Below are 25,279 nucleotides of genomic sequence, written 5' to 3'. Positions count from 1 at the left end.
GCAATCTTCGATTTCTTGTTCATTAAAGAAAACCCAAGCGATTTTAGGGCCCGAAAATCGGATTTTGAAAGTGAATTAATTTCGTCATTACTATACAAGATTAGTTCAAACAACACTATCACAATGTATAGCGACGTCCATCATTCAAAATACGACGTTGTTGTGATGTGAGAACTCACTGAAAATCGTCGCCGGGGTTTTTGTAGGCTCGCGAAACTAATGGGATCACCACACGGCACGTTTCCCCGTGATTTTAAGATGCTCAAAGTATGAAGTTATTACGCAAATGCGCTTAACAGTGTTAGTGAATGTCACTACCATAAAGATTTCAGCATTTTTTTTGTTTCCATTTTTTGGGCCCTAATATTGCTCTGGTTGCCTTTAATGTTTCTCCCACCTATTTCAGTGCACCTTACGGTAAGTCCGTGGACCTGTGGTCGATCGGCTGTATCCTGGGCGAGCTGTCGGACGGACAGCCGCTGTTTCCCGGAGAGAGCGAGATTGACCAGCTGTACACGATACAGAAAGTGCTGGGTATCCTACCTCCCGATCAGATGGACCTCTTCTATGCAAACCCCAGGTTCTCAGGGCTAAAGGTGAGATTTCTGTAGAAGTGAAACTAACTCCAAACTTGGTACAAGATAGACTATAACGGTGCACGCACCAGTTCTTCCGCGACAGTGGTCCATGGTAGTCCGCGACAAAAAAGGGACGGAAGGGTTTCGAGGGTCTGGGTTTGAGTTCACATTTCTCAAAATGTGCTTCGAACTGACATTAGATACTAACATGGCCGAAAAGCGTATGAATTGGTGTGTTTTGGGTGGAAATTGCGTTTCGATCCGAGCCTTACTTCCGGATATCCATACGCGTTGAAGGTAAACTGCCCAGTCGACCCCGATTGACCTTTGTTGCGTTCTTTCGGCCGTGTTGCATTACCTCGCGCGTCGGGTTATTGTGAAAATCACAGTGGTAGGATTTTCTTTATAATGGGCTTGATTATACCTTGGAGTTTTCTCTTTCTGACACTAACAGTCATTTTCGTGTCAAAAAATTTTGTGATGTTTTTAGTTCCACGGGAAAATGCCAAATTTTGCGCCTCATTTTTGACGGAAAAATACTTTTTCCCTCTTATATTTACTAACATTACAAAGGTTGAAGAAACCGAAACTCGGGTTTTCTTGTAGCTAGAGGGATAGCCTTCATTCCCATTCACAGTTGTTTTGGCTCAGAAGTATTTCCTGGAAGAGACGGTCGCTAGACTTAGGGGTGTGCAAACTCGAATTGAGACCCAAAATAAACTAGGGGGTGCCCCCATAATTGGGTTCAGCTTTTTTTTTTTCACCATAAAGCTACATTGCACTATCGGCAATCAAAAAAGCATTATGCATCACCTCATCATTACCTTTTTCTAACTGACATTGAACTAGTTAAATTTTTATACATTTTACAATTATATATAATGTAATGAATAATGTAATGATAGTCTGTATAACGCAAACTCCAGCTGTCCGGGGATTTCTGTCCCTTCCCCGCGATGCAGTTACAGGGCGACAAGCCGTTACAGGAGCTTGATTGAGTTCAGGCTAATGTAATGACATTGTGGAATAAATTTCCTTGCTTTGGCTGCAGGCTACTTTCACTCATTGTGTAGATCAACCATTCTTGTCTAATGAAAGGGCACAACTAAGCTAAGGTAACTGTTGTTGATGTTTATCTGTTTCCCAGTTCCCAGCAGTGTCAGAACCAATCACCCTCGAGAGGAGATATCATAACGTTATCAACAGTGTCACACTGGACTTCATGGCGGTGAGTGTAGCTTCAGTCCTTTTTTAACTCTTTATCAATACTTCAATACGTCAATACTAAGTCACACAAAGTCAGCAAGATCTAGTAATTTTTCCCACACAGTATTAAACATTTGTTTTCATTTTATTCAAGGCTCTATTTTGTCTATGTGCTGCTTGATTTTTATTAATAACTTGACTGTGCAAAGTTTAGGTGTTACAGGCTGTTCAATGTAATATAACCAGCTGCTGCTTTGTTGCATGCCTGCGAAGGCTAAGAGCAGTTTTGCCGGCTATACACATATATAGATAGTCTTGCCTCCAAGTACGAGAGTTGTTTTTCCTAGAACTAATTATAGAGTGGAACTCGTTGCCACAAAGTACAGTAGGGGTACCCTAAATAGATAAAGATTCTTCTTGCAAAAATAGAATCTGAAATTAATTTCTGCAAAATCTTGTTGTAGGGAGTGTTGAGACTTGATCCCAAGGAGAGGATGTCTATAGAGCAGTGTCTGGAGCACCCTGCCTTTGAGACGGAGAGAATCCTGAGACAGAACAAGAGGCCTTACAGAATCAACTCCACACACAGCAAACCTGCACACAGGGAACACATCAGCACAAGGTAGGGGACTAGGTGGATGGGGTGGTCATGGTTCAGGGCTGTAAATACTGGGTCAGGATTCGAAATACAATTAAGCAACTTGCCATTTGCAAGCAATTGTCAAAATTTGCAAGTAAAGAAAATATGAACTTACAATTTTGCAAGTTGAAAATACTGGTGGATCGTGTAAGGCCGAAGGAAGATACGGTTCCAAAATTCGGCAAGACAGGCGAAAATGTCTGGTCCTAGCAAGGACATTAATATAGTCCTTGGTCCTAGTATATTTTCATAGCTCTTAGATATTATCATGTTAATGAATGAACATGATCAAGTTGAAAAGACAAAAATGCATGGTACTTCAGCCCAACGCGTCCCTTTGGGTGAAAGTTCACTGCACCACTAAACTCTAAATAGACATTCAAAATTGTAAGTGCTAACTACTAAACAGTAAAGGCTAATAAAGTAAATCTGTATTTAGATGTTTAGTCTTCTAATAATGCTATAAAAGTTACTATGTCAGGCTGAGTATGTATGTACAGCAGAAGCAGTTACATACGGACTATAATATTGCAAGTTGATTTCTCAAATTGCAAGTAAAATTTTTGCCAACTTGCAATTTTGCAAGTAACCCAAAAAATGTATTTCGATCCCTGCTGGGTGCATATCTTTTGTGCACCCAAAATTGGAGCTGTGCACCTTAGTTTTACTGTGGATGCATCGGTGCACCTGGATATTTGTGTGGGGTAATGTACTATTGTACACTATCATACAGCATATTCCTGACATTTCAATGTCAGATAAAATCAGAAAGCCTTTGTTGTACTATCAAAAGTCTTGTTTCAAATTTTGAAATGAGCTGTAGAAGCCCCGGAGATTTGAGAATGATTACTTCAATGCAATGTTCTTTGTCTGCTACACTGATTTGATGTCTTTTTTTGTGGTTATTACATAATTATAGACTTACACCTTTTTCTGTTCCATACAAATGTAGAACTGAGGGCAGACAACTTCCTAGCAGGCCTCCAACGTACAGTGAACACATGAACGGTCATGCCCCCCCTCCCTCAATGGAACATTCCAGTACGAGCCAACATGGCAGCTCTGTACCGCAGGTCAGTACCCAGGCGGGGGGGCAGCTCCTGAAGTACCTCAAGTCCGGCAAGAACGCCGCGAAAGACAGGGCTGAAAACAACGAGGAGCGTACTAAAAACTATCCTTCCAAATACGGTGCCAACATTCCCGAGCCAAAGCCAAGGGCTGGCGAAAGCACAAACATACCAAAGTTGCAGGAAAACGACCAAAGAACTCACGCCAGCAAGCTGCTGAAACCTGGTTGGTCGAAAGTTGTGGGTCCCAAGCGGGATGGCATACATTCCGACAGCCCGGATGTGAGACATCAGGGTAAGGAGAATTTGCATACGAGAAATCAGAGACTCGCAGAGGACTCACAGCAACAGGGGAAGGACATGGGAGCAGCAAGGAATCATGGGAACACTGAAGATGCAAGGACATATGGGAACGTAAGGAACAATGGAAACGCACCAAACTCGAGAGTTAACGAGAACAGACTTCCTCCGTACCTGCGAAACAACGCAGATGCCGCAAGGCATCAAGGAAATGTTTACCCGAACATGCGTAACCATGGGAACGCTGACGACACTCGGCAACACGGGAATAACAACATTTCTAGACAAATAAACAACATGACAGCGGAGAGAAATACGCAACCGCAGGCATGGAACCAAGAAAACCCCGAAGGGCGGGGCAATCGTCATGGAAACACAGCAGAACTTAGACAAAACCCTGACACCAAGCAGGGTGGCAACGTGAAACCCTTACCACAGTACCAGGCCGGTCTGAACGGGCCGCTCGCTAGAAACTCTGACCTAGAGGTCAACCGGCCGGTGACTAGTTTTGAGCTGACCCAGAGGTTCCCCCAGGGGGTGGGGATGGAGGGCCCCGCCCCGGGGAGGAGCGAGAGTACCTTCCCCGATGTGGATGAGGCTGGACAGAGCACTAGTCCACCCTGTCTGGGGCCGGATGGTGCAAATGTTGACAGGAAGGCAGTTAAGGTTAGTCCAGTGTGTGTGCAGATGCTTTATACAAACATTTCAAGCTAACAGCACTGCCCCCTAGTGTCCAAATACTGAACTGCAATCTGTTGTAGGCTGTTGAGTTCCATCTTTTTTAAGCCATAGAAATATTTCTCCATGTAAGAGGAGGTAGTGTGTGGCTGAACCTGCCAATAGTCAAAGAACTGATATCTTTTTTGATATATCATAATTCAGGAGTATATGTATAATGTATATGCATATTTATGCTACATGTATGTTGATGCAAATAAAGAAAGATGGAAAAAAGAAATGTTAATTTCTAAACAGTACTTAAGCACAACGGGGGTGTCCCTGTGGTGTAGTGGTCTGCGCTTCTGTTACTTACCACATCTGGTTCAAATTACTTGGACCAGAAGGACTGGGGTTCAATCCCCAGGTAGGACACCTCTGGACAAGAGGCGCATTGAGTCATACCAAAGACTTTATAAAAATGATACATACTTATGAAACAGTATGGAAGTTAAACACACTCCACTGCCAGTGGACTAGCCCCCTGCTGCAGTGATTGCACCACAGTGTGGCCCAGGGCTATGAAACGGAGATGGGCACCGCCCTATACACCTTATGGTGTGGGAGGATTTTAACTAACAAAAGCACAACAATGACTGCCTTGTCGTTCTGTTCTCAGTTCCAGTCCAGTGTGGTGGAGGACTTTCGCTTCTCCAAACAAAACGGCGTCTCCGTGATGAACCGGAGACGGAACAGGGACGGATCAGCTGACTCCGCTCCGGAGAAACAGCGACTCCCGGGAGTCCGAGGAGAGGTGGGTTCAACACAACTTATTTACTATTACTTCCAATAGCACGACCGTCATATCATATTTGTACATTGTCACTCCGGCTGGACGTGCTTTGTTTATTGACACAAACTGGAAGTGCAGTTAAAACTATTATTTCATACTTAGGGCATTGTAAAAGAGCACAGAAACAAGCTGCAAAAGGAGCATTTTGTTTATTGGTACCACCCAATAATCAGCCCACAATCCAGCCAATTTTCGGTAACTTCCGGCCGTCACAGTGTTATTCAAACTTTCTATGGATAGAAATCACTGAAAAAATAATTTTGAATATTCGCATTTCAACGCCCTAATATTGCTTAGGTTGCCTTCTTACAACATGCTCAGTTTGTATTTCTTCTGAATATATGATTTTTCTCCTTTGTTCAGGGAATGGATGGAGATGTCCACTCCACAGGGCGTGGTCACGACGCTGGGTCACTACTGAGAGAGAGGAGAGCAAAGAGCCAGTATTATGGTACATACACACTGTCTGTATACCAGTAACACTGTCACAGATAAATGTGTAGAGCTTTACTGTGGCATATGCTGAGTTTTGAAGTATGAGGATTTTGATGTTTTACAACATGTGTTTGAATTGTTGGCTATGCTCTATAAGAGGGCCTGCATGCCCTTTTCCGTGAAGCATTATGAGCTATTTTAATTCACTGTTAATCATTTCCGGCCCGCTCTAATTCAACGTTAAGCGTTATCGATATATTAGTTGTGAAGCGTTACTGGTCGATTCAATTCTACGTAGCGCGTTATTAGTCATCCTGAATTCAGCGTTAAGCGTTATGTCGTAATTCCTTGTTACGCAGGAAAGGGCGTTTCAGCGGGTCATGATTTCAAAATTTTCTCCGGGGAGCACGCGATCGTCGCGATGGCGAAAAATATTTTTTTGGGCTCAGTTGGCCTGAATTTACTGTTACGCGTTGCCAGGACCCCCCCATGCAGACCCTCCTATGAATGTAAATAAATCTTGATATACTGACTAACTATACACCCCTTCACACTCTGGTTTCTAGGTGAATATCACACTGTTTTTCCTTCTTGTGTGGATGGTTTTAAGGTTTGTTATCTTGTCTTTGCACGTCTTGTACAGATGGCAGCACAGCTCGGGGCAGTATGGAGGGAGGCTTTGATAACAAGGAATCTTCAGGTTGGTGTGGTTGAAGTGCTTTCACCTGTCTTTACCTGTACTCCTCATAATGCCTTACAAACATCTCTTCCCTTTATCATGGGGTCGTGTGGCGCAACGGCAGAGCTTTCGGCTCAAAAGTAAGAGGTCCCGGGTTCGAATCCTGTCATGTCACTGATCTTGTGCTCTTGGGAAAGGCACTTAACACGACTTTCCTCACTCCACCCAGGTGTAAATGGGTACCTGACTTCAGTTGGGGAAGGTCATATTGAGGTCACCAGCTGGCGCCGAATGGCAGCCGCCCAGACCCTTGCGACAGTTCCACAAAGTGCAAGTGTGGATAAAACATGTATACTAGTATGTTGTGTATTATGTGAAACCTGTAAACCCTGCATCAATTCAGCGCTAGAAAGGCTGCCATTGCATGTAATTTCTGACCAATAAGAACCATTCTTATAATGGATGCTCTGTACCTCCCCTTCATAGGTAGGTAGGTAGTCGACGTGCTTACGTGTTTACGTGCGACGTGCACCGTCGGGGTTATACCGCCCCTTGCGGGGTGACATACCCTTTCGTTGGCTGATACAAGACGGAGATGCGCCAGGTCTCCCGTCCGGGTGAATGGTGTAAATCACCGTATGGCTGATACGAGATGGAGGTTCGCCAGGCCTCCATCCGGGTGATTTGTAGTGAATCACCAACTCCAGACTGAAGGATTTGGACCATCGCACACCGGGGCATGCCCCTACTCTTTTTCGAAAGGTGTGGTGGGTTCTTTTACGTGCGGGGGGTGTGGCTCTCCCCAAACACGGGACCTCCATCTAACGTCCTATCCGAGGGACGTCCCTAAACCTAGATGAGCTAGGTACTCATTTTACACCTGAGTGAAGTGAGGAAAGTGCCTTTCCCAAGGGCACAACGTCAGGGCGCAAGTTCAGACATGTCTCTGGGCACAACCCGTCTACATTTAGAGTGATTAATACTGCTGTTTCTCAAGCATGTCCATTCTATACTAAGAGACCTAAAACTCTACCTCCCTCTCACACGACTGTTAAAAAAAAAAAAAAAATTAACGGTTCTCAGTGGCAAATGTGCTAGATGTTGGCACATCGACAACCAAATCCGCAGTGTGTTTTTTGGCACATAGTTTGACACATTAGCCGAATAGGCTCCGTGGGCGTCACTCCACTGTTTGGGAAGGTAGTGCAGGGCTCGAAATGCTGGGTGCATGTGCACCCAGTGCACCCAATTTTGGAGCTGTGCACCTAATTTTTTACTGTGGGTGCACTGGTGCACCCAAATATTTTCGTACGGTTTAATGTGTAAAGGTATCACTGCACACTAGTAGACAGCATAGTATTGACATCTAAGTGTAAGAAAATAATAAGATCTTTGTTGTAGTACTTGTTTAAGATTTTGGTGTTAGAATTTGAGTTAATTTCTATTTTGAAAGCTTCAAAACTGCGTGCATGAGGATTTTTTAATGTCAGAAGAGACTGCCAAAAGACCAAGGCTTTTAAATATAATGCTTTCCTTTATTTCTTCCGTGGCGTTGATTTTTTTCTTCACCGAGGTTGATGTTAATAACACGCTGGGACCCTTATACGTCACTAGTTAGTCTTATTGAAATTCCATCGAGAAAATAAATGCACCACAGTAATTTTGTACACATATTAAAAAAAAATTTTGTTTGATTGATAATTAATAAATACACTTTTCATTCGAATTATTTTCATTTTTACTTTATTTCTATGGTTATTACTGTTTTTGACTTTGCAAGTAAAATATGAAAGCGTCGTCACCAAGCTCCCCTTTCAGATACAAGCTCAGAAGAGGAACAGTAAGGTTTATGATTAGGTTTTACTTACAATAGTTACATTCTACTTTATTTTATGTGGTGCACCCAAAATTGTTTTGGTGCACCCAATTTTTTAGGTTGGGTGCACCAGTGCACCTGATCCCAAAACTGAATTTCGAGCCCTGTAGTGTAAAGTGCTTTTCCCAAGGGCACAATGTCAGGGCATGGTGAGTATCGAACTCGGGACCTATTGATTCCGAGTTCAACGCTCTAACCGTTACGCCACGCAGACGTCACGCCTGTAATCTGCAAAGCATAACCTTTTGTTTCAAACATATTACTAATGATGTGATGTATTCTGGTTCCAGAGCGTAGCCCACAGCACGACCCCATGAAGTACACCTACCCATACAAGTACGGCCCCAGTATGGTCTTCGACTCTTCCCCTGAGTCCACTGGTGGCAACAGGAACTGGGGAGGAACCACTCAGACAACAGGGGGGAACAGGACCTGGGGAGGGGCAGCACAGGAACCTGAACAGTGGTGAGATACATGCTCTATCTATTTACACAGCGCGATTATTGGATCAATCTGCCATGACGTCATTCCAATACTATATAAGGAATAGCGACTAACAGATAACCCTTCTGTGCAGTTATTGGAAGCATCCACTACACTGAGAAGCTTGGTATTAGGTCGTTTGCAGACATTTCTTGTCCGCCCCCCTCCCACCCCAGTCGGCTTTATGAAACTGATTTGCAGAGATTTGGCCTTGCCTCGTGACTCCGGCACTAAAGGATGATCCAATGATTGCGCAGTGTGGATATTATCCTATTGGAAGAGTCTTGAAAGGATGGTTTTGAAAATTTGTCAAAAAGATTTCTCAGGCATTTGACCTACAGTTGATTGGACTTGATAAGTTACAACTGTAGCACTGTTTTTCTTTACTTGTACAACCTTGTGCAAACGTTGCATGAGTTTAGCATATCAATTTATTAAAACAGCCTCCTATCCTCTTGTAGGAAAGATGCAGAGCCTGATCCTGAACCTGCCTGGAAACCTGCGGGAACCTACCAGCAAAACTTCATGAGGAAGAAGAAAAAGAAGAAAGCTTCCACTGTATGTAGTCTTTGTTTGTTTGTGTGTGCCTGTGTTTGTGTGTGTGTGTGTGTGTATATCCATGCATGCCTGCATGTGTGGTTCACATCTTATAATTCAATATTTGAATCCGAAAATAATTTCATCAGGTAGGTAGAACATAGGATATTTGGAGTTTCTTTTGACACAACCAGGTAATCTCACCTGCTGACGTTTCGGCGTCTGTCAGACACCTTCTTCAGAGCTTCTGACTGGAGTACTGCTTCTCGCCGCTATAAATAGCTGATGTAGGTGGCGCTTTTGTGTGTGATGAACCGAGACGAGGGGGGATACAAGCTCAGTCACATTTGGGATTGCGTTCTCGCGGCAAAAGCGCCACCTACATTGGCTACTTATAGCGGCAAGAAGCAGTACTCGAGTCAGAAGCTCTGAAGAAGGTGTCTGACAGACACCGAAATATCAGCAGGTGAGATTCCTGATTGTGTAAAAAGAAACTCCAAATATCCCATTATTTGAATGTAACCAGTTGTAATTAGATAACTTGATTTCCTTCCATTATTGACAGAGGAATACCAAATGAAGAAATAAACAAGCCCTGTGTTGTTGTTGCTTTTTTCAGCTTCCTGGTGGAGACACAGACAGAATAGCCATACAGAGAGCCATCTATGGGGGAGGGACACCCAAGCCTAGAGACTGGGAGAGATTGGACACACCGGTACATTTACATGCAACTTGTTTCCTTCAAGTTTTGACGTAAAGTTGTACAGGAAATAATCTTATTCGTTGGCTTTGTCAAGATTTATTGCTTCAGATTTCAGTGCATTATCATCTGCAGGTCTTTCATTTCTTAATACTAGTACTGTAGTAGTAAGAGAAAAAATAAGTATGCACTGTGGGATTGGAAATAAAGGCGAACGAAAAATGACCAAAAAAACAACATATGGGGCACATAGTGTGTTTTACATGTAGTCTCTCTGACAACTGTTTCATGTGCCTGTTTTTTCTGTCCCCCATGCAGCATCGAGAGCACAGACAACCCAAACCCTTCCGCAAGCTGGCCCAGACACCCGCAGAAAAGATGCTCGCGGCGGGGGCTGGGTACTCGCGGAACACGGACTCGCGTCTCCACCCGCTGCCCCAGCGCCAACTCCCCATTCTCAACCGGAATAACTCCTTCGGAACGGACGGTGGCAACTTCATGTCACACAACTCCTCACACCAACACTCCAAGTCCGAATCTGACAGGCAGGAGGCAGGCAACAGGGGACACCCCACCCCGGGGGGTATCAAGGCCCCCAACTGGCCTGCTCGGCCGAGCTCACCCGCACATGTAGACAATGTCATAAACCCTGAGCTGAGAGTTAGCTCTACGGACGTACCCCCTCCTCACCACCCTTCCCAAACACAGAGGAACCTACAGCCCATCAAGAGTGCCAGAGGGGGTAGGGTACCTAACTTCAATGGCTTGAAGGAAACAGCTTTATAGTGCTGTGGACTGCTGTTTTTGCCAGTGGGTTCTTGTTTAGCAGTATTTTGAGAAGGTGCGATGCTTTGTGTACCAACCGATCTCTATGAGGAAGTAAATACTTCTCAGAATTTTGTAGCTAAGGTAAAGTACATGTAGATAGAAAGTGTAAATGGTTGTAGATACAAACTGAATGTATTGCTTTGTGGGTTGTTCTTGTGTACAGGTTTCATTGAGCTATTTGTATGATCACACACATTTGGATCATCCTACAAACAAATCTGTCTACAAGCAAAGCTCGTATTTCGTCTATGGCTGACACAACAAACAAAAACTCTATGAGTGTCTTGCTCTGCTCTGCATGTATTCTGAGTGTGGCACTTTTAGTTTTACTTGATTTATCAAGCTTTCCGTTCACGTTGTCTCACCTTCAATATAGCACTCCACTCAAAACAGAACACAGTAGCATCTAACACCTGCATGCACTGTTTTCTTGAAAATCACAAATCTCCTCAAGCACTAGAGTCAAAACTTACTGTTTGTAGTTACTTTGACAGGCTGTGCCCTTTAGGACTTAAATTGTTTTCTATGTGCTGTACATACACATTCCACTTTCAGAATACCAATGTACCAAATCACAATACTCAGGAATAAGACATAGTGAAAATAGAAACTTAGCAAACACCGGTGATCTATGCAGTTATGATTTTTGAGTGCCAATGTAGTTTGGCTCTTATGGAGAGGTGTCAAAGAGGAAACAAAGTTCGAGCAGACATACATAGGCTGACACAACCCGAGCCTCACTTTGGTGCATGACCCCCAGCTGACCCCGGAAAATTCAAAATGGCCGCCGTAACTGGAAAGAGGTAGTTCACCCAATACTTGTGAAATTAAGGATAATTCCTATCATTCCTTCACCCCAGAAGTGTTTTGAAAACACGTTTTGTCTTAATTTCTACCTATCCCTTCACTTTTTGACATTCCTCTGTTTGAAACAGTTGGGTTTAACACTTGACAAGGTATTAAATGTTGTAAACTTGCAAGACAATGTTAAAGATCTTTGTACATTAGTTGATATGCTACATCGATAATCTTACTTCAAGAGTCAAATGTATTTAAATCCTTTAAGATTTGTTTCACATAAAGTGCAAAGTAATATAACTAATTCTGAAGTAACTTTTACCATATTGTTGTCATGGCAAATGACCTTAATCTAGATCTCTTATATTATTTTTTTGTTCAAGTTTTGATGTATTACTAACCAGAAAGTTTTATCCATATTTTTGTATGTTAATGATTAGCAGAGATGATGCATGGTTTGTTGCAGGCTTGTAGACTGAAGAAAACTGCTGGGTATGCTTGGTAGACGCAGTGCATATTTTATCCGCTAGGGGGTATTGTTGCCCATGTACAGTTTTGTAACCAACCGCTAGAGAGCACTGTTAAACCTTTAAACTGTGCTGTTTCTATACCTACCTGATAACGGACATGTCCACCTCTAAGAGATGATGCACATTGCATTTACTATGGTTATTACCAGTTTCCTTGAAATGAAAGAAATGATTTTCTATTTATATAATAGGAGTGAAGCCTTTTCTCTGTATGCCAGACATGACATGTGACTGGGTACAATAAAACAAACTGGGCAGGAAGGCCTAGAATTGAACACAGCAGTGTTGGAAGTCTTCTTTAACGAAAAGAGTCTGTTTTTTTTCTGCACGCCTCCTTTACCTCCTTGGATCACAGATACAGAAAATTATTACATTCAATGGTTTTAACGTTTTTTGATATGAAAACGTTATCAACAAAACATTATTTTTTTCTACTCGAACATCTGCTTGGATATGACGCTACTGCACCTCAAAGACGTTTTACCCAAGGTAATATAGATGCTTGCTACATATATGCTGTCTATTACATCGTTGACTTCTCAAGAAGACTAGGTATCCCGAGTACACTCCCCAAAGTCCCCATCTATATGCAAGGGCCGCTGAAATGACCCGGGTTTTCATGCATGTGTGTGGGACACGAACAGCGGTACACTTGAAATTGAAAGATTAAGCATCACAAATGTATATTGTGATATGAATGCCGTAGACCACAATGTTTGCTGACCTTGTAAACTTTATCTGTCCTTGTTGCCGTAGATAAATTGGTTTGTGGAAGGCAATACTTGTCAAAGCGGACTCCGCGCTAGCTAATAACTGTCAAGTTGTCACATTTGTGCACCTAGTTAGTTTTTCCACTACTGGTGTAGTATTCCACAGGGAAATATCTGCTGCAGGAGTCAATCTATTACGGTTCAGCTCACGTCTGAGGAGAAAGACCTCACAGAGAGATCTAAAGATATTCCAACCAAGACAAGAAACATATACGTTAAGACGGCCATGGAGAAAGTTATCCGACGAATTTTTCCTTCTTTTATCTCTACCAGACTAACTTCGGAAGAATATTTGCTAGGGTAGTTTGACTACCCAAGGAGGCTACCACAGGGTTTCATTGGAGGGGGAAATTTCCCAGTTTCACCTAATGGTTACCATAATTTCACCGAATTCTACTCTCCGTTCTCCCCTAGCCTAGGAAAGCCCGGTGGAGACTATTCTTCCTTGGCGATCAAGTGCTCGAAGCCACAAAATTTCTAGACTTAGACTTTAGCATCTACGCTCCTTATCTTCCCCTCCATTTTCCTTCTTTTTCTCTCCTTAAATTTATTTTTCTGTGCTTCTTTCTTGTCCTTCCACGTACAAGACAATATAAGTGAAGTCCAGATGGGCCGCCGTTGACCTTGTATGACCCAATAGTTGCCCCCATGACCTTCAGGTCATCCTGCTTGGTTCGATTACCCCAGTCATGTCACATATCATCACCAGGACCGAGACCTTTCGTCAGTTTGCCGCCCTGTTTCAGACTGAACGATCCGATTCATGGGGCATTTTACTCGGAACTCGCGCTGTGAGAAGCTACACATGTAGTAATATAGTTTATATTTATAATTCGTCTCTCTTATTTCATTCTTTCTACCTGTACTTCTTCCTTCTATTTTTTCCAGCTTCTCGTTGTCACGTGCACCTTTTTGGTTCCTTTCAGTTTCTCCTTTTTGGGACGCGAGATAAATCTTGGCCAGTTTATACAGTAGGTCACCCAGCTGAAGTTGATAAAGTCAGTCTTCATAAATCCAGGGCGCGGCACGTTTAACGTTTCCCCCATTTGCCGCCCCATTGAGATTTCATTTACAGAGATAAGAGGAGCATATATAAAACTTTAAAAGCGTTGGAGATGGATTGTGAGACGGGCTTCCGTGGAGAAAAGGAGGACAACATGAATGTCAGGCGCTCCAAGCAGAGGTTAACGTGAGGCTCCGGATTGTTTTTGGACCTCTGATTTTTGTCGGACTTTCTATTTTGCCAGTCTTTCTTTCTATGTATTTGACTACATATGTATTTAACGTTGCACCAAGAAAAACTGACAAAATTGTAGTGTAAGACAATGTCAATAACGTAACATTTTAAAGCTTTAAAAAGGTACAGCAAGTTTCCTATGGCCAATCTAAATTCTAAAGGTTCCTAAACGGGAATACAAAATAAATCTGAATAAAAAATTCTAAATAATAAAGGCTAACATAATGTTACATGTAAATCTGCGACGTTTTGTTATATCAGGTTTTAGATATGAAGTTCGGAGGAGAATCCTGTTATATATATAACTTATGATAATTTCCTAATCAGAATGAATGGGTGACTAACCGTCCTTGTCACTCAATTTGGGGCGGGGTTGGGGTGAACGACCTGTAGGGTAATGACCTTCAAGTTGTGAAATTCAAGATGGCAGACATCGACGGAAGAGCGTAACTTTTCCACAAAATCTGTGTTCGTCTAACGATTTGGTGTCCCACAGATGCAGCCAGGTGTAACGCCGTTTGGCCGTTTTGCTTAAGAATTGTAAATAGTCAAGAAAGCTTCGATAGTTTACCGCAAAGGAGGCGATTTGTCGATGTCGGAAGAGGAGACACCACCAGTGTCCGAAGAAGAACAACAAGAACATGATGAAGAGAGAAAACCTCTGTCTGTGGTGTCCAAGCTATGTTATGGCCTGGGTGGGATGGCAGTAGACATATTCTGGACCGTCCTAGGGGCTTACACCAACATCTTTCTGGTTAAAGTCGCTCAGGCAAGTAGCAACTTTGTCTTTCATACGCAGGCTTCATACGCGTACGTAATTCATACGAGGCGAACAACAAGCCTTAGGGTGTTCTCATTTCCGGTGTGATGTTGTCAATAACCAGAGGCGATTCATGTCCGTTTTCCGGTCAAGGCTAAGCTTTATCTTTTACATTTGTTGTTCATTAGAATGATATTTGCAAGGACATCATGTCTTTGATTTGTGGAAAACGTAAATTAGTTATTTATTTACTTTATTTGTTAACGTTGCACTATTGCTTCAGTTGCCACCTTTGTTTGGGACATCGGTGGTATTCGGTGGTAGAACGATAGACGCCGCCTGCAATTTCATCATCGGTCCTCTGATTGACAGGACAGACACACGATGGGGAAAGATAAAACCATGGTAATCTTAAACCTTATTCCATATCAATATGGTTTGTTTAATTCAAAGCATTGTGAAGCTTACGACCTTGACCAATCTGACATTAAAAAAGATTCCATAGAAACCACGCTATGGTATTGAATGAGCTTAATTGCTTGTCAGTTGTACACAATAAAATCTATAGCAACAGTGACAACGCCATCAAAACAATAATACTCGTCTATTCTTAATACTACAGTATGACAGGGTACTTACCAATCAAAAGGCTCAATACAACTTTACTGTCTAATGAACTTTTTTTTATTAGTCAAAATAATATAACTGTACATAAAGCACCATCCAGCAAATCAATCTTAAGACATCATAGAGTACAGCATATACTAATGAACTTTGTAAAATCCTCAGGATTCTGGGTTCTGGACTTCTCCTCATTCCCATCTACATCTTAGTCTGGTACGTGCCGGATGTGGGACTGGAGGGTAAGCTGACGTGGTACATCCTACTGTACGTCTTTCTGATGTTTGTAAAAACGGTACGTTCTCCTTAATAACTTGGTACGTACATGTACTCCTTAAAGGCAACCAAAGCAATATTAGGGCCAAAAAAAATGGAAATTTCATGCTGAAATCTTAATGGTTGTGACATTTACTAACATTGTTTAGCACATTTGCGTAATAACTTCACACTTTTAGGATTTTAAAACCGCGCAAAAACCGTGCTGTACGATGATCCCCTTAGTTTCACGAGCCTACTAAAACTCCGGCCACTATTTTCACATCACAACAACGTCGTATTTTTGCATCATGGACGTTGCTATACATTGTGATAGTGTTGTTTGAACTGATTATGTATAGAAATGACTAAATAAATTAAATTTCAAAATTCGATTTTTCGGACCCTAAAACTGCTTGGGTTGCCTTTAATGACTCATAACTGTGTTCACTTCAGAACATAGCATAAAACCGTCACATAATAATGCACCCTGGTTTAATACAGCTGTCAATAACAACAGCATGTAACACACCTACTAAAAAGTTGTGGATAATTGCAGAAGCTATTGGTCTGAAGTTTACTGTTGAAGATAATTTCATGCCTTAGATAATAATTTCTTGCATTGACAGGCCTTGTCCATCTCATCCCGTGCCCTTGTTGTGTTCCTGAGTCATGACAGCCAAGACAGGGACTCTGCGACTGTTTACAGTAAGTATTGGCATTCTGTATGTAGTTTTATTTGCAAATTCATGCTCGTAGGCTAATTGCAAGGGTACAAATAGTAGAAAGGGTAACAATGGTAACGAGTGTCTATTCTATGCATCTTACTAAAATTTCTACTTACAACATTACTGGGGGGTTTGACTTCTTTTTTGAAGACAGTGGCTGATGAAAAGTCCCACGTTTTTAATGATTAGTGGGTTTTGTGATTTTAGTAGAAATGTAGTTTTTTGGAGGTCTTCTGTAGATGGTGAAAGCTCGGGAATATTGTTTTGGTTGTTTCAAAAGTTGTTTCAAAATCTTTCATCCTCATAATGAGGGCAGTTACGAACGAAATGTATTTCATCTTCCACTGCATCCATTGTACAATATTTACACAGTCTCTCCTGGATTGTCAGCTTTTTATAACATCCTCTTTCTATCTCTAGTGGGTGAGCACTGATTCTTATCTTACAGATACTGGACTGCTTGTCAAAATCATTACGGTATAAATGACACTGTTAATAGCATTCGACAATGTAACAAACACCAAACTAACCCACTGCTGATCTTCACAATTCTATTCAAACAGCTGTTTGTGTACGAATTTCAATAGTTAATATATTCTTGATCATAAGTATTTCTAGATGAAAGTGACAATAGAAAAGTCAATTGTAGTATGGTTTGAAAATTTATAACATTGTACATTGTACAGAAGATATTAGGGTTAGCTAGCTGCATTAATTTTAGTTACAGTATTTTCTTTAGCGTCTCGATCAAAGGTTTTGTATTGTTGGTCTTAACTTTGACGTGAACATTGTGTTTATGCAGGGGGTCTTTTTGTGCTGCTGGGAATAGTCGCAGGAATAACGATACATGGACAGATTGTTGCCTCGTATCAACAGGCCAAGTTTGACCCATGTAGTAACAGTAGTGTCAGTACCAATAGCACCAATGGCACTGTGGACAACACCTATTTGGCAGAAGTGGTGAGTATAGCCATGTGTACACACACATTTTACACACATGCACTGTTATGATAAAAGATTTATTCATCTCTACAGAGCCTTCAGTTGTATGCAAATAAATAAATCCCCCCATTTGTTTTGATAGAATGTCCTTAAAGGCACCCAGAGCATCTTATGAGGCTTGAAAACTGGAAATATTCTAGTTGCTGTAATCTTTATGAAATTGATATCTAATGCCACTGTTTGCCACATTTGCGTGCAGATTTCAAAAGTCCTCAAAAGTGGCACAAAAATAAGCTACATGGTGATCTTTTAGTTTCACGCGCCCTGCCTAGTGTAAATAGACCGATACCATAGCCCCGCTCACCCCGTCAAAACGTAGAAGTGCAAAATTAAAACATGACAATGCAAATATTTGACTGACATGCAGTCACTCTCTCATTGGTCGAACCGCTAATTATGATGGACAGTCAGGATCAGTCTCAGTTTTCTATCAGTTCTCACCACACAACGACATCGTATCTTTGCTCCTTTAGTGTCGATATGTAATGGTTTAGTGTTATTGAAAGTTACTCTGTGTAGGAATGACTAGAAATTGGAGGTTTTTTACTTAAGTTTCTTGCCTCATAAAATGCTCTGGATGCTCAAAGGCATCCAGAGCATTTTATGAGGCAAGAAACTTAAGTATTTCAGACATTATTTAGACATCAGTTTAATACATGATTAGAACAATTTGTAGCTTAATTACTTTTCATATGTTGGTATAGGAGTACACAACTGTGACAGATGTCAATAATTGTCATGAACTTAAATGTCATATATTAAATCATTGTTTTTTATTACTCCTGTTTAATGCTTTCTTCTGATGTGCTTCTATAGAAAACTGGCTACCTGTTATCGTCAGGAATCATCGCTAGCTTGACATTTGTTTGCATCTTGGGGGTTCTCATTGGAACAACCGAAAGAAAAGGTGTGCTTTGAGATGCTTAGATTGTATAATGTTTGTCACAATCATTCACATCATTTGCCCAAAATAGTTACTCAAGCAGCTGGGTAAGATTTTGAAAATCCAGTTGCTTGAGTAACTATTTTTGCCATATCTTATTACCTGGATGTCTAACCTTCATCAACATTCACATCATTTATTTACTAAATAGAAATGCACAGTCATACCACTAGTTTATTTCCCAGTCATCTGCTAAAAGCCTTAGAACAAGAATGGTAAAACTAACTACCCTGTGTACTGCAAAATGAAATTATTAGAGAAATTTGTTTTAACATCATCAGAGTCGTGATTTAAGCTAATCCGTATAGATACTGTATAGGTTATGTTTATGATAAGAGAAAGGTTTCATATGATTTCAAATGTTGCCTTTATTTGTCGCTGTAGTTATTGACAGTTGTCTTGGAAGAGTTTTTCATGTTCATCTGACCCAATATTTTCAATTGAATGTTGCAGCTATTTCAACGACGTCCCAACAACAGCATTATCAATCATTCATGGAGACGATTAAAGCAGTTCTGACGTTTCGACCAAACGTCTTCCTGTTGCTCATATTTCTCAATGTTGCACTGACCCTTGCTGTGAGTTAGCCTTATACTAATCCTTAAAAAAAGTTGTTGATTTTCCCAGATCTTTTTGGAGTCATGTATAGCTTTCAACAATGTTGATACCTTCCTGATTCCTATGCAGAGCCTCGCCCACGGCCTATACAGTAGTGCTGTGTACTGTATTGTAAAAATTGATTAGGTACAGGTCCAAAATACCGGATCATGAAGTACAGGTACTGTACCAATATAAATTTACACCAAGTATGTGCTTATTTTGTGGCTGATCTCCTGACCTCATGCAACACCAAACATGACCAAAGTGACACCTTGGAACAGCGTAACAAATATGCAACAGATCATTCAGGCAGGCCAGGAGTTTTGATAGCAAGGCCAAGGGAGTTTGGCGGTAGGAAACCTAGTTATGTTCTTTGAATAAAGATACTGACAAGTTGAAAACAGTTTATTTATGTTTCTGTCATCATTAAAGAAGTTCAGAAAAACACAATTATTAATTTTTCGAACCGTTCAGGTACAGGTACAGGTCTGGACCTGTACCTAAATTTCTGTACCTGTACCTGTACCTGATGTTACGTTTAGGTACGCAGCACTACTATACAGGCTGAGGTTATTACTTTGTTGGCATGGCCTCTAACCAGCTGTCAGCCAATCAGAGACTTGCCTGCATGTTTTCTTGAGATAAAGCCAATTCTCTGATTGGATAGGCTGCAGGCTAGGCTCTGCATAGGCAAATTTGTTGAGGCAGATGCCCTTTCATGCTAATTCATAACTTGTGTTCTCCACCTGTTTTCAGATATTACTGGGGACGTCAGTACTTTTTATACAGTATAAGTTAGACCTTGCAGGACAGGTCCAGAATGCAATGCTAGCATTTGTGGTAAGATAATCTTGTTGAGTCATATTTGCAGTAACTGTTGCTATATGGCAATTAAAGCCAGTCTGTTTTGATTCACCTCAAAGGAATGGTGCATAAATTGTATTTGCAGTAACTTGCATCAACATGTATTAAAGCTATTTTCAAATCAATATTCTTGAAATTGGTGGTGATGTCTCAAGAAACGTTGTGAAGAATAATGACTGTATTTTATCTATCTGAAGTTGTCTGCCGCTGTCTCCTTGGTTCTCATGGGCAAAGTGGTGGCCAAGTTGGGCAAAAGGACTTCATTCATGTGCTATCAGCTGGTACGGTAACTCTATGCAGTTCATTGTATACAATACAGCCTGCCAGTCTACATCTTTCTGACTTTGCTAGATGGCAAAAATCATTTTCCTATTTCAATGTACTGTAAAATGTGTAAATGTATTTCTTTTAAGACCTTTTATTGTACATGTTTGCCCCACTACGCTAAGCACAGGTCACATGTTAACAACTATATAACGTTACATATTGATGAGTATATAAACATTCAGCATACTCTAGTACTTTCAACTTCCTCTCGTTTCTTGGTAATTGTATAAATGTAGGAGGCTGTATTATTAGTTAGAGTTGGTTTATTGCAGGCTGTAAGAAATGTAAATTTCTCTTTACTATTCTGAGGTATCTGAAGTAGGGGAATTTACTTAGCACAAAATTGAAAAGAATAATTCTATCGCTACCATACAAAGGACAGTCTACAATAAAATATGTTTTCCTTCTTGAATATCGGCAAGTTCAGTATGCTATAATTGAATCATGCTAACCTGGTTTCTCTCCTTTATTAGGCTATCATACCTCCTGCCCTTGGACTTCAGTTTATTCCAGAGAGAAGTTTGGCAGTTCTGATCGTGGTCTGCATCCTTCTGGGCTTCTCAGGATCTGCAGGATTCTTTATACCATGGTAGGAAACGGTTGCCTTGACCTACAGAACATCTGTCATCCCTGAATTGTGATGTCCCATTGACTAACGAATTACAGAAAAACCATGTTCAATAAGTGGTGTCGTGTGGCGTAATGGATAGAACATTCGGCCGTCAAACAAGGAAACCCGAGTTCAAATCTAGCATACCCCCAGACATGTCTGGACATGCGCCCAGCCATTGTGCCCTTGGAAAAGGCACTTAACACAAATTTCCTCACTTCACTCAGGTGTAAATGAGTACCTAGCTTCGGATAGGACGTTGAATGGAGGTCCCGTGTTTGGGGAGAGCCACACCCCGCGCATGTTAAAGAACCACACCTTTCGAAAAAGAGTAGGGGCATGCCCTGGTGTGCGATGGTCCAAACCTTACAGTCTGGTCTGGGTTGAAATCTTGAAAAGGTGATAGTCACCTGTTATGTCAATCCTTCCGCAAATGTGGTAAGTCTAAATGAAAAAATAAAAATAATTAAAAACAGCAGAGCCATACAGAAAGAATCCTGTGGCATTTTTTATGACTGTTTCCAAGGTGTTATGATATTTGAAGCAGTGTGTCCTACATGCAATCAATTCTTATAATGCCCTAAAACGACGTACTAACTTGGTAAAAAGCTACCACAAATCTCTTTTTTTTTAAAGTCCCAAGTGAATTTGGCACTGTGATTGTCAAATCTTTTTGCACATATGTTAGAATCAAACCTTTTGATCACCATGCAAACTTGAAGCTGATTCTTTAGCCTTCTTCGGGTAAGCTGACCCGAAGAAGGCCAAAGATTATGAATGTTTGTGTGATGAGTTGGTTTACTCCTTTTTCACAATGAAAGTCTAAATTTGAATATATTAGCTACCAAAATAATTAGCATATGTGCTTTATTCCTGTAGTTAAGGCTGAGTTTGTCATCGCTGTATTCTGTCTTCCAGGGCGATGCTTAATGACATAGTAGATGCCTACAGCCTGCAAGCTGACAGACGACTTGACACAGTGTTCTTCAGTGTGGCCTTGTCCATGAACAGTTTCACAACAACCCTGGGCCTGGGGCTGACCACTATTGCTCTGGAGTAAGAACTGTAGCTTCTTCACTACCAAAAATCGTTTTTCTTATTTTTCTTGTTTTTCCTTGTACAAAGAATTTTTTCTGTCAGCAAGGATATTATTCTGTATACAAGAATTTCTGTTTTAAGCACAAACAAGAATCCCAGTGTTTTAAGCACAAACAAGAATTGCATCTAAGAATTTTTTCTTAAACCAAGAAAGTTCAAGAAAATTATTCTAGTAGAATCAATTTTCCAAGAAAAAAAATCTTAAAGAAAGAATCTGTAAGAATACCACATTTGACCAAACAAACAACAAATCTTATAGTAAGACTTTCTATAAAATTCTTATTGGAGAACATCATACTAGAAATATTTTCTTAACTTCAGAAAAAGAAGATTAAATTTCTTTGTGTAAGAATTGACATACAAAGACTTTCGCAAAAGGTTTCTTGAAATATAAGAAAATATTTCTCAACATAAGAAAACAAGAAAAATAAGAAGAAAAAAAAGAAAAAAGATTTTTGGCAGTGTTGATATGACTCAGATATCACAGAAACTCAGATATCAAGCTGATGATAGACTCATGCTGATAGATAGACCTTAGCAAATCATGAGTAAAGTCACCACCACAACAATGTGGCCACTTTTTAGATAATCTTTCCCACTGACACACTCCACTGCCAGTAGACTAGCCCCCTGCTGCAGTGATTGCACCACAGTGTGGCCCAGGGCTATGAAACGGAGAAGGGCACCGCCCTATACACCTCATGGTGTGGGAGGATTTTAACTTAACTAACTGACACAAGCATTAAATCTTGTCTATAGTGACCACCTGTCTATATATAGACCAGATTTGATCGGTCCCCTGAGTGGTCATTTTGGGCAGTTTTGACTGTATTTCAAGCCTTTGTGTAATGAAATATATATACTTAGTATATATATTTCATTCATTAAAGAGGCCACCATTTTCCATCCTAATTTTTCCACGTTTTCAGATGAAAAGAAAACTACTCTCCTCTTAATATCACAAAACCCACACATTACAGAAAAAGTGGGATCATTCGTCTTCCACTGTCTCACAAAAAGAAGCCGAACCCAATAAGCTAGAACTTAGTGTCAGCAGTTAAGACTAGAGAAGTCATATGTTATTTTGTTCATCATTATCTGTCCGTCCACTCTGTGTTACATGTACATGTACTTGCAATTAGCCTACGGACAGGAATTTGCAATAAACTTTCTATTATTGCTGAATATTGTTAGTTGTCTGATGTCAATGCCTCTTTTTAACTTTCCTTCTCTTTTCATTAGAATCGGAGGCTACAAAACTGGAGACTGTGTTCAGCCTGCATCTGTTGGTACCTCCCTGGGGATTCTGGTCTCAGTTTTCCCAGCAGTTTGTTCTCTGTTTGCCGTGCTGTTGATATGGAGATATCCTATCACAGAACAAGGGCGGAAGGACATCCAGAAACAGTTAGAAAACAGGCAAGTTTTTTTCAAATGGATTTTATTATCAATTTTGGATTACAAAGACATAAACATGTTTGCATGTTCTTTGAAACATAACTTTAAATATGATTAAGTCTTTAATTGACTTTGCATAGTTAATCTGTGTTGACATAGAAGTCATTTGTACAGTCTATATTAATTGTTACATAACCTATGTGTTTCCAAAAAAGCTCTTCCCATTTGCTACTATACTACAGAATTGTTTCAACTGCAAAATTGAAACACCAACTAAAAAAAACCCTTCTCTAGGCCACACCATTTTTGTTGTTGTTGCAGAATAGATTATAAAGGCCTGCACATACCTAAAAAGTGTGGTCATATTGATCATAAGTTATAATTTTTCATTTATTAAAACTATTTCTCAATATCAATCCATATAGTACATGGCAAAAGGTAATTTTGTTACTGAAATTATGGTACTAGATCAAAGAAAGGGGTGCATTGCACTAAAACGAGCCACACAAAGCTGAAACTTGAATAATCCTCTTATTCTCTGTTATGTAAACCCTTATCATCACCCCAGGTCATTTGTCAATTTTTTTTTTCACCCTGTTGCTCCAATTTTTTTCTAAAAAAATCCGAGAATCAACAAATGAAATTGGTGTGGCCCTACCATGGAATAAAGTCCCTGCAAGAGTAGAAAAATTTACAGTATTGTTTTCCTTGTTTTTGTGTAGGAAAAAATCGGACAAAGACAACCAAGTTCAAGATTCAGAGCTGAGAGAGGTGGATAAGGACCAACAGAGATGGTACTCATCTGGGACAACAAAGTCATCTTTTGAAGAAGAGACTCCTCCATTATCTGCAACTGATCTGTCTGTATCTGTGGATCAGAAATAGTCTCCAAGCAGACCCAACGGTTGCAAAGACCGTATCGGATCCAACTGGCAGATGGAGTTTTTATTGCAACCCGACGGCGCCTGACAACTTCTCTGGCTGACTGGAGCTTCTCTGGCTAGCTTGTACGATTTTAGCACCGTGGAGATCTGCTTGGAGATTAGATCAGTAACAGATCTCTTATTCTGACCAATGAGGTTATAACCTCCTTGTTCCTTCAGGAAACTGACTAAAGAAAACAGAGTATATCACGAAATGACATAAAGTAACTGTGACATCACAATTCTGAAAACAACCATTGTTTTTGGGGGGTTGGGTATGACAGCTTTGTCTGGAAACAAGGCCGAGGTCATGCCCACGATGACACCACTGGTAGGACAGCTGGTAAACAACTGTCCAACTCAATTTTGAAAGAACTGGCCTGACACAAACTGTATGGGCAGGAAGCCCAACAAGTTAACAAGATTTTGTTCAGTTATAATTGATCACTTGTCTAAATGATATAAACAAGGAAAAGAGGATATTTTTTGTTTTAAGTATATCAAAGGCTTTTTATTTTGCTTACTTTTCAGATGTCGTATGACAATACCTTTATCTCATCTGCAAAAAGTTTCATATCAGAATTATATAGTCAATATAGTCAATATAATCTTTTATGATATGATGAGTACCTTGCCCTTGCACCTTCTTGTCTGCCTCTGAAACGTAAATTGGCACTCAAACTGTCTCAGTTTATGTACTTAATCTTTGCACGCTAGGTCGGACCCCCGCTGTGATAACTACATTAGTAGCTTACTGTACTACCATAGGCCACAGGAAACTGGATAATGTGTGACCTTGTCCTTGGGCAGTCAATCTCTACTCACATCTCTGAACAAGCCTGGAGAAAAGATAAGGGCGACTTTTCCTGTACACTGGACAGGTTCCTATCACAGTGTACATAGAAGTGGATGTTGATCTCAAGCTGCTATTAGGAGGACAGATAGCAATGTATAATGGAAGCTCATCTGTGTTGGTAGT

At 40.8% G+C, this 25,279-nt stretch overlaps 2 protein-coding genes across 3 annotated transcripts in view; both read left to right on the top strand.

Annotated features, from left to right (window-relative positions):
* LOC136436896 (cyclin-dependent kinase-like 5) overlaps positions 1–12,442 on the top strand; it is a 33,690-nt gene extending 21,248 nt beyond the window's left edge. The window contains exons 8-18 of one of the 2 annotated variants that reach the window (XM_066431284.1): positions 407–596; positions 1,726–1,806; positions 2,249–2,406; positions 3,377–4,457; positions 5,128–5,262; positions 5,665–5,752; positions 6,380–6,436; positions 8,582–8,756; positions 9,236–9,332; positions 9,931–10,026; positions 10,330–12,442. In XM_066431284.1, the coding sequence (XP_066287381.1) occupies positions 407–596; positions 1,726–1,806; positions 2,249–2,406; positions 3,377–4,457; positions 5,128–5,262; positions 5,665–5,752; positions 6,380–6,436; positions 8,582–8,756; positions 9,236–9,332; positions 9,931–10,026; positions 10,330–10,797 (2,626 nt within the window). In that variant the 3' untranslated portion in view covers positions 10,798–12,442. The remainder of the gene's footprint in view (positions 1–406; positions 597–1,725; positions 1,807–2,248; positions 2,407–3,376; positions 4,458–5,127; positions 5,263–5,664; positions 5,753–6,379; positions 6,437–8,581; positions 8,757–9,235; positions 9,333–9,930; positions 10,027–10,329) is intronic. The other variant, XM_066431285.1, reaches the window with a different exon arrangement.
* A 2,140-nt stretch (positions 12,443–14,582) lies between these two features.
* LOC136436906 (sodium-dependent lysophosphatidylcholine symporter 1-B-like) lies at positions 14,583–24,921 on the top strand. Its single transcript, XM_066431300.1, has 13 exons — positions 14,583–14,943; positions 15,218–15,339; positions 15,724–15,850; positions 16,440–16,518; positions 17,341–17,498; positions 18,357–18,447; positions 18,937–19,061; positions 19,840–19,923; positions 20,145–20,228; positions 20,748–20,863; positions 21,803–21,940; positions 23,225–23,398; positions 24,100–24,921. Exons 1-13 carry the CDS (start codon positions 14,767–14,769, stop codon positions 24,260–24,262), a joined length of 1,638 nt encoding a protein of 545 aa, XP_066287397.1. The 5' UTR covers positions 14,583–14,766; the 3' UTR covers positions 24,263–24,921.
* Positions 24,922–25,279: the final 358 nt, after the last annotated feature.

This window comes from Branchiostoma lanceolatum, chromosome 6 (assembly GCF_035083965.1).
Source record: "Branchiostoma lanceolatum isolate klBraLanc5 chromosome 6, klBraLanc5.hap2, whole genome shotgun sequence".
Lineage (NCBI taxonomy): Eukaryota > Metazoa > Chordata > Leptocardii > Amphioxiformes > Branchiostomatidae > Branchiostoma > Branchiostoma lanceolatum.
Note: the sequence above shows the minus strand (reverse complement) of the source record. Positions and strands in the feature narration are given on the sequence as shown.

Coding starts and splice junctions, on each gene's coding strand:
- LOC136436906 (XM_066431300.1), top strand. CDS start 14,767: ATGTCGGAAGAGGAGACACCACCAGTGTCCGAAGAAGAACAACAAGAA. Junction 20,229..20,747: donor CATTCATGTGCTATCAGCTG/GTACGGTAACTC, acceptor CTCCTTTATTAG/GCTATCATACCTCCTGCCCT. Junction 20,864..21,802: donor GCAGGATTCTTTATACCATG/GTAGGAAACGGT, acceptor TCTGTCTTCCAG/GGCGATGCTTAATGACATAG.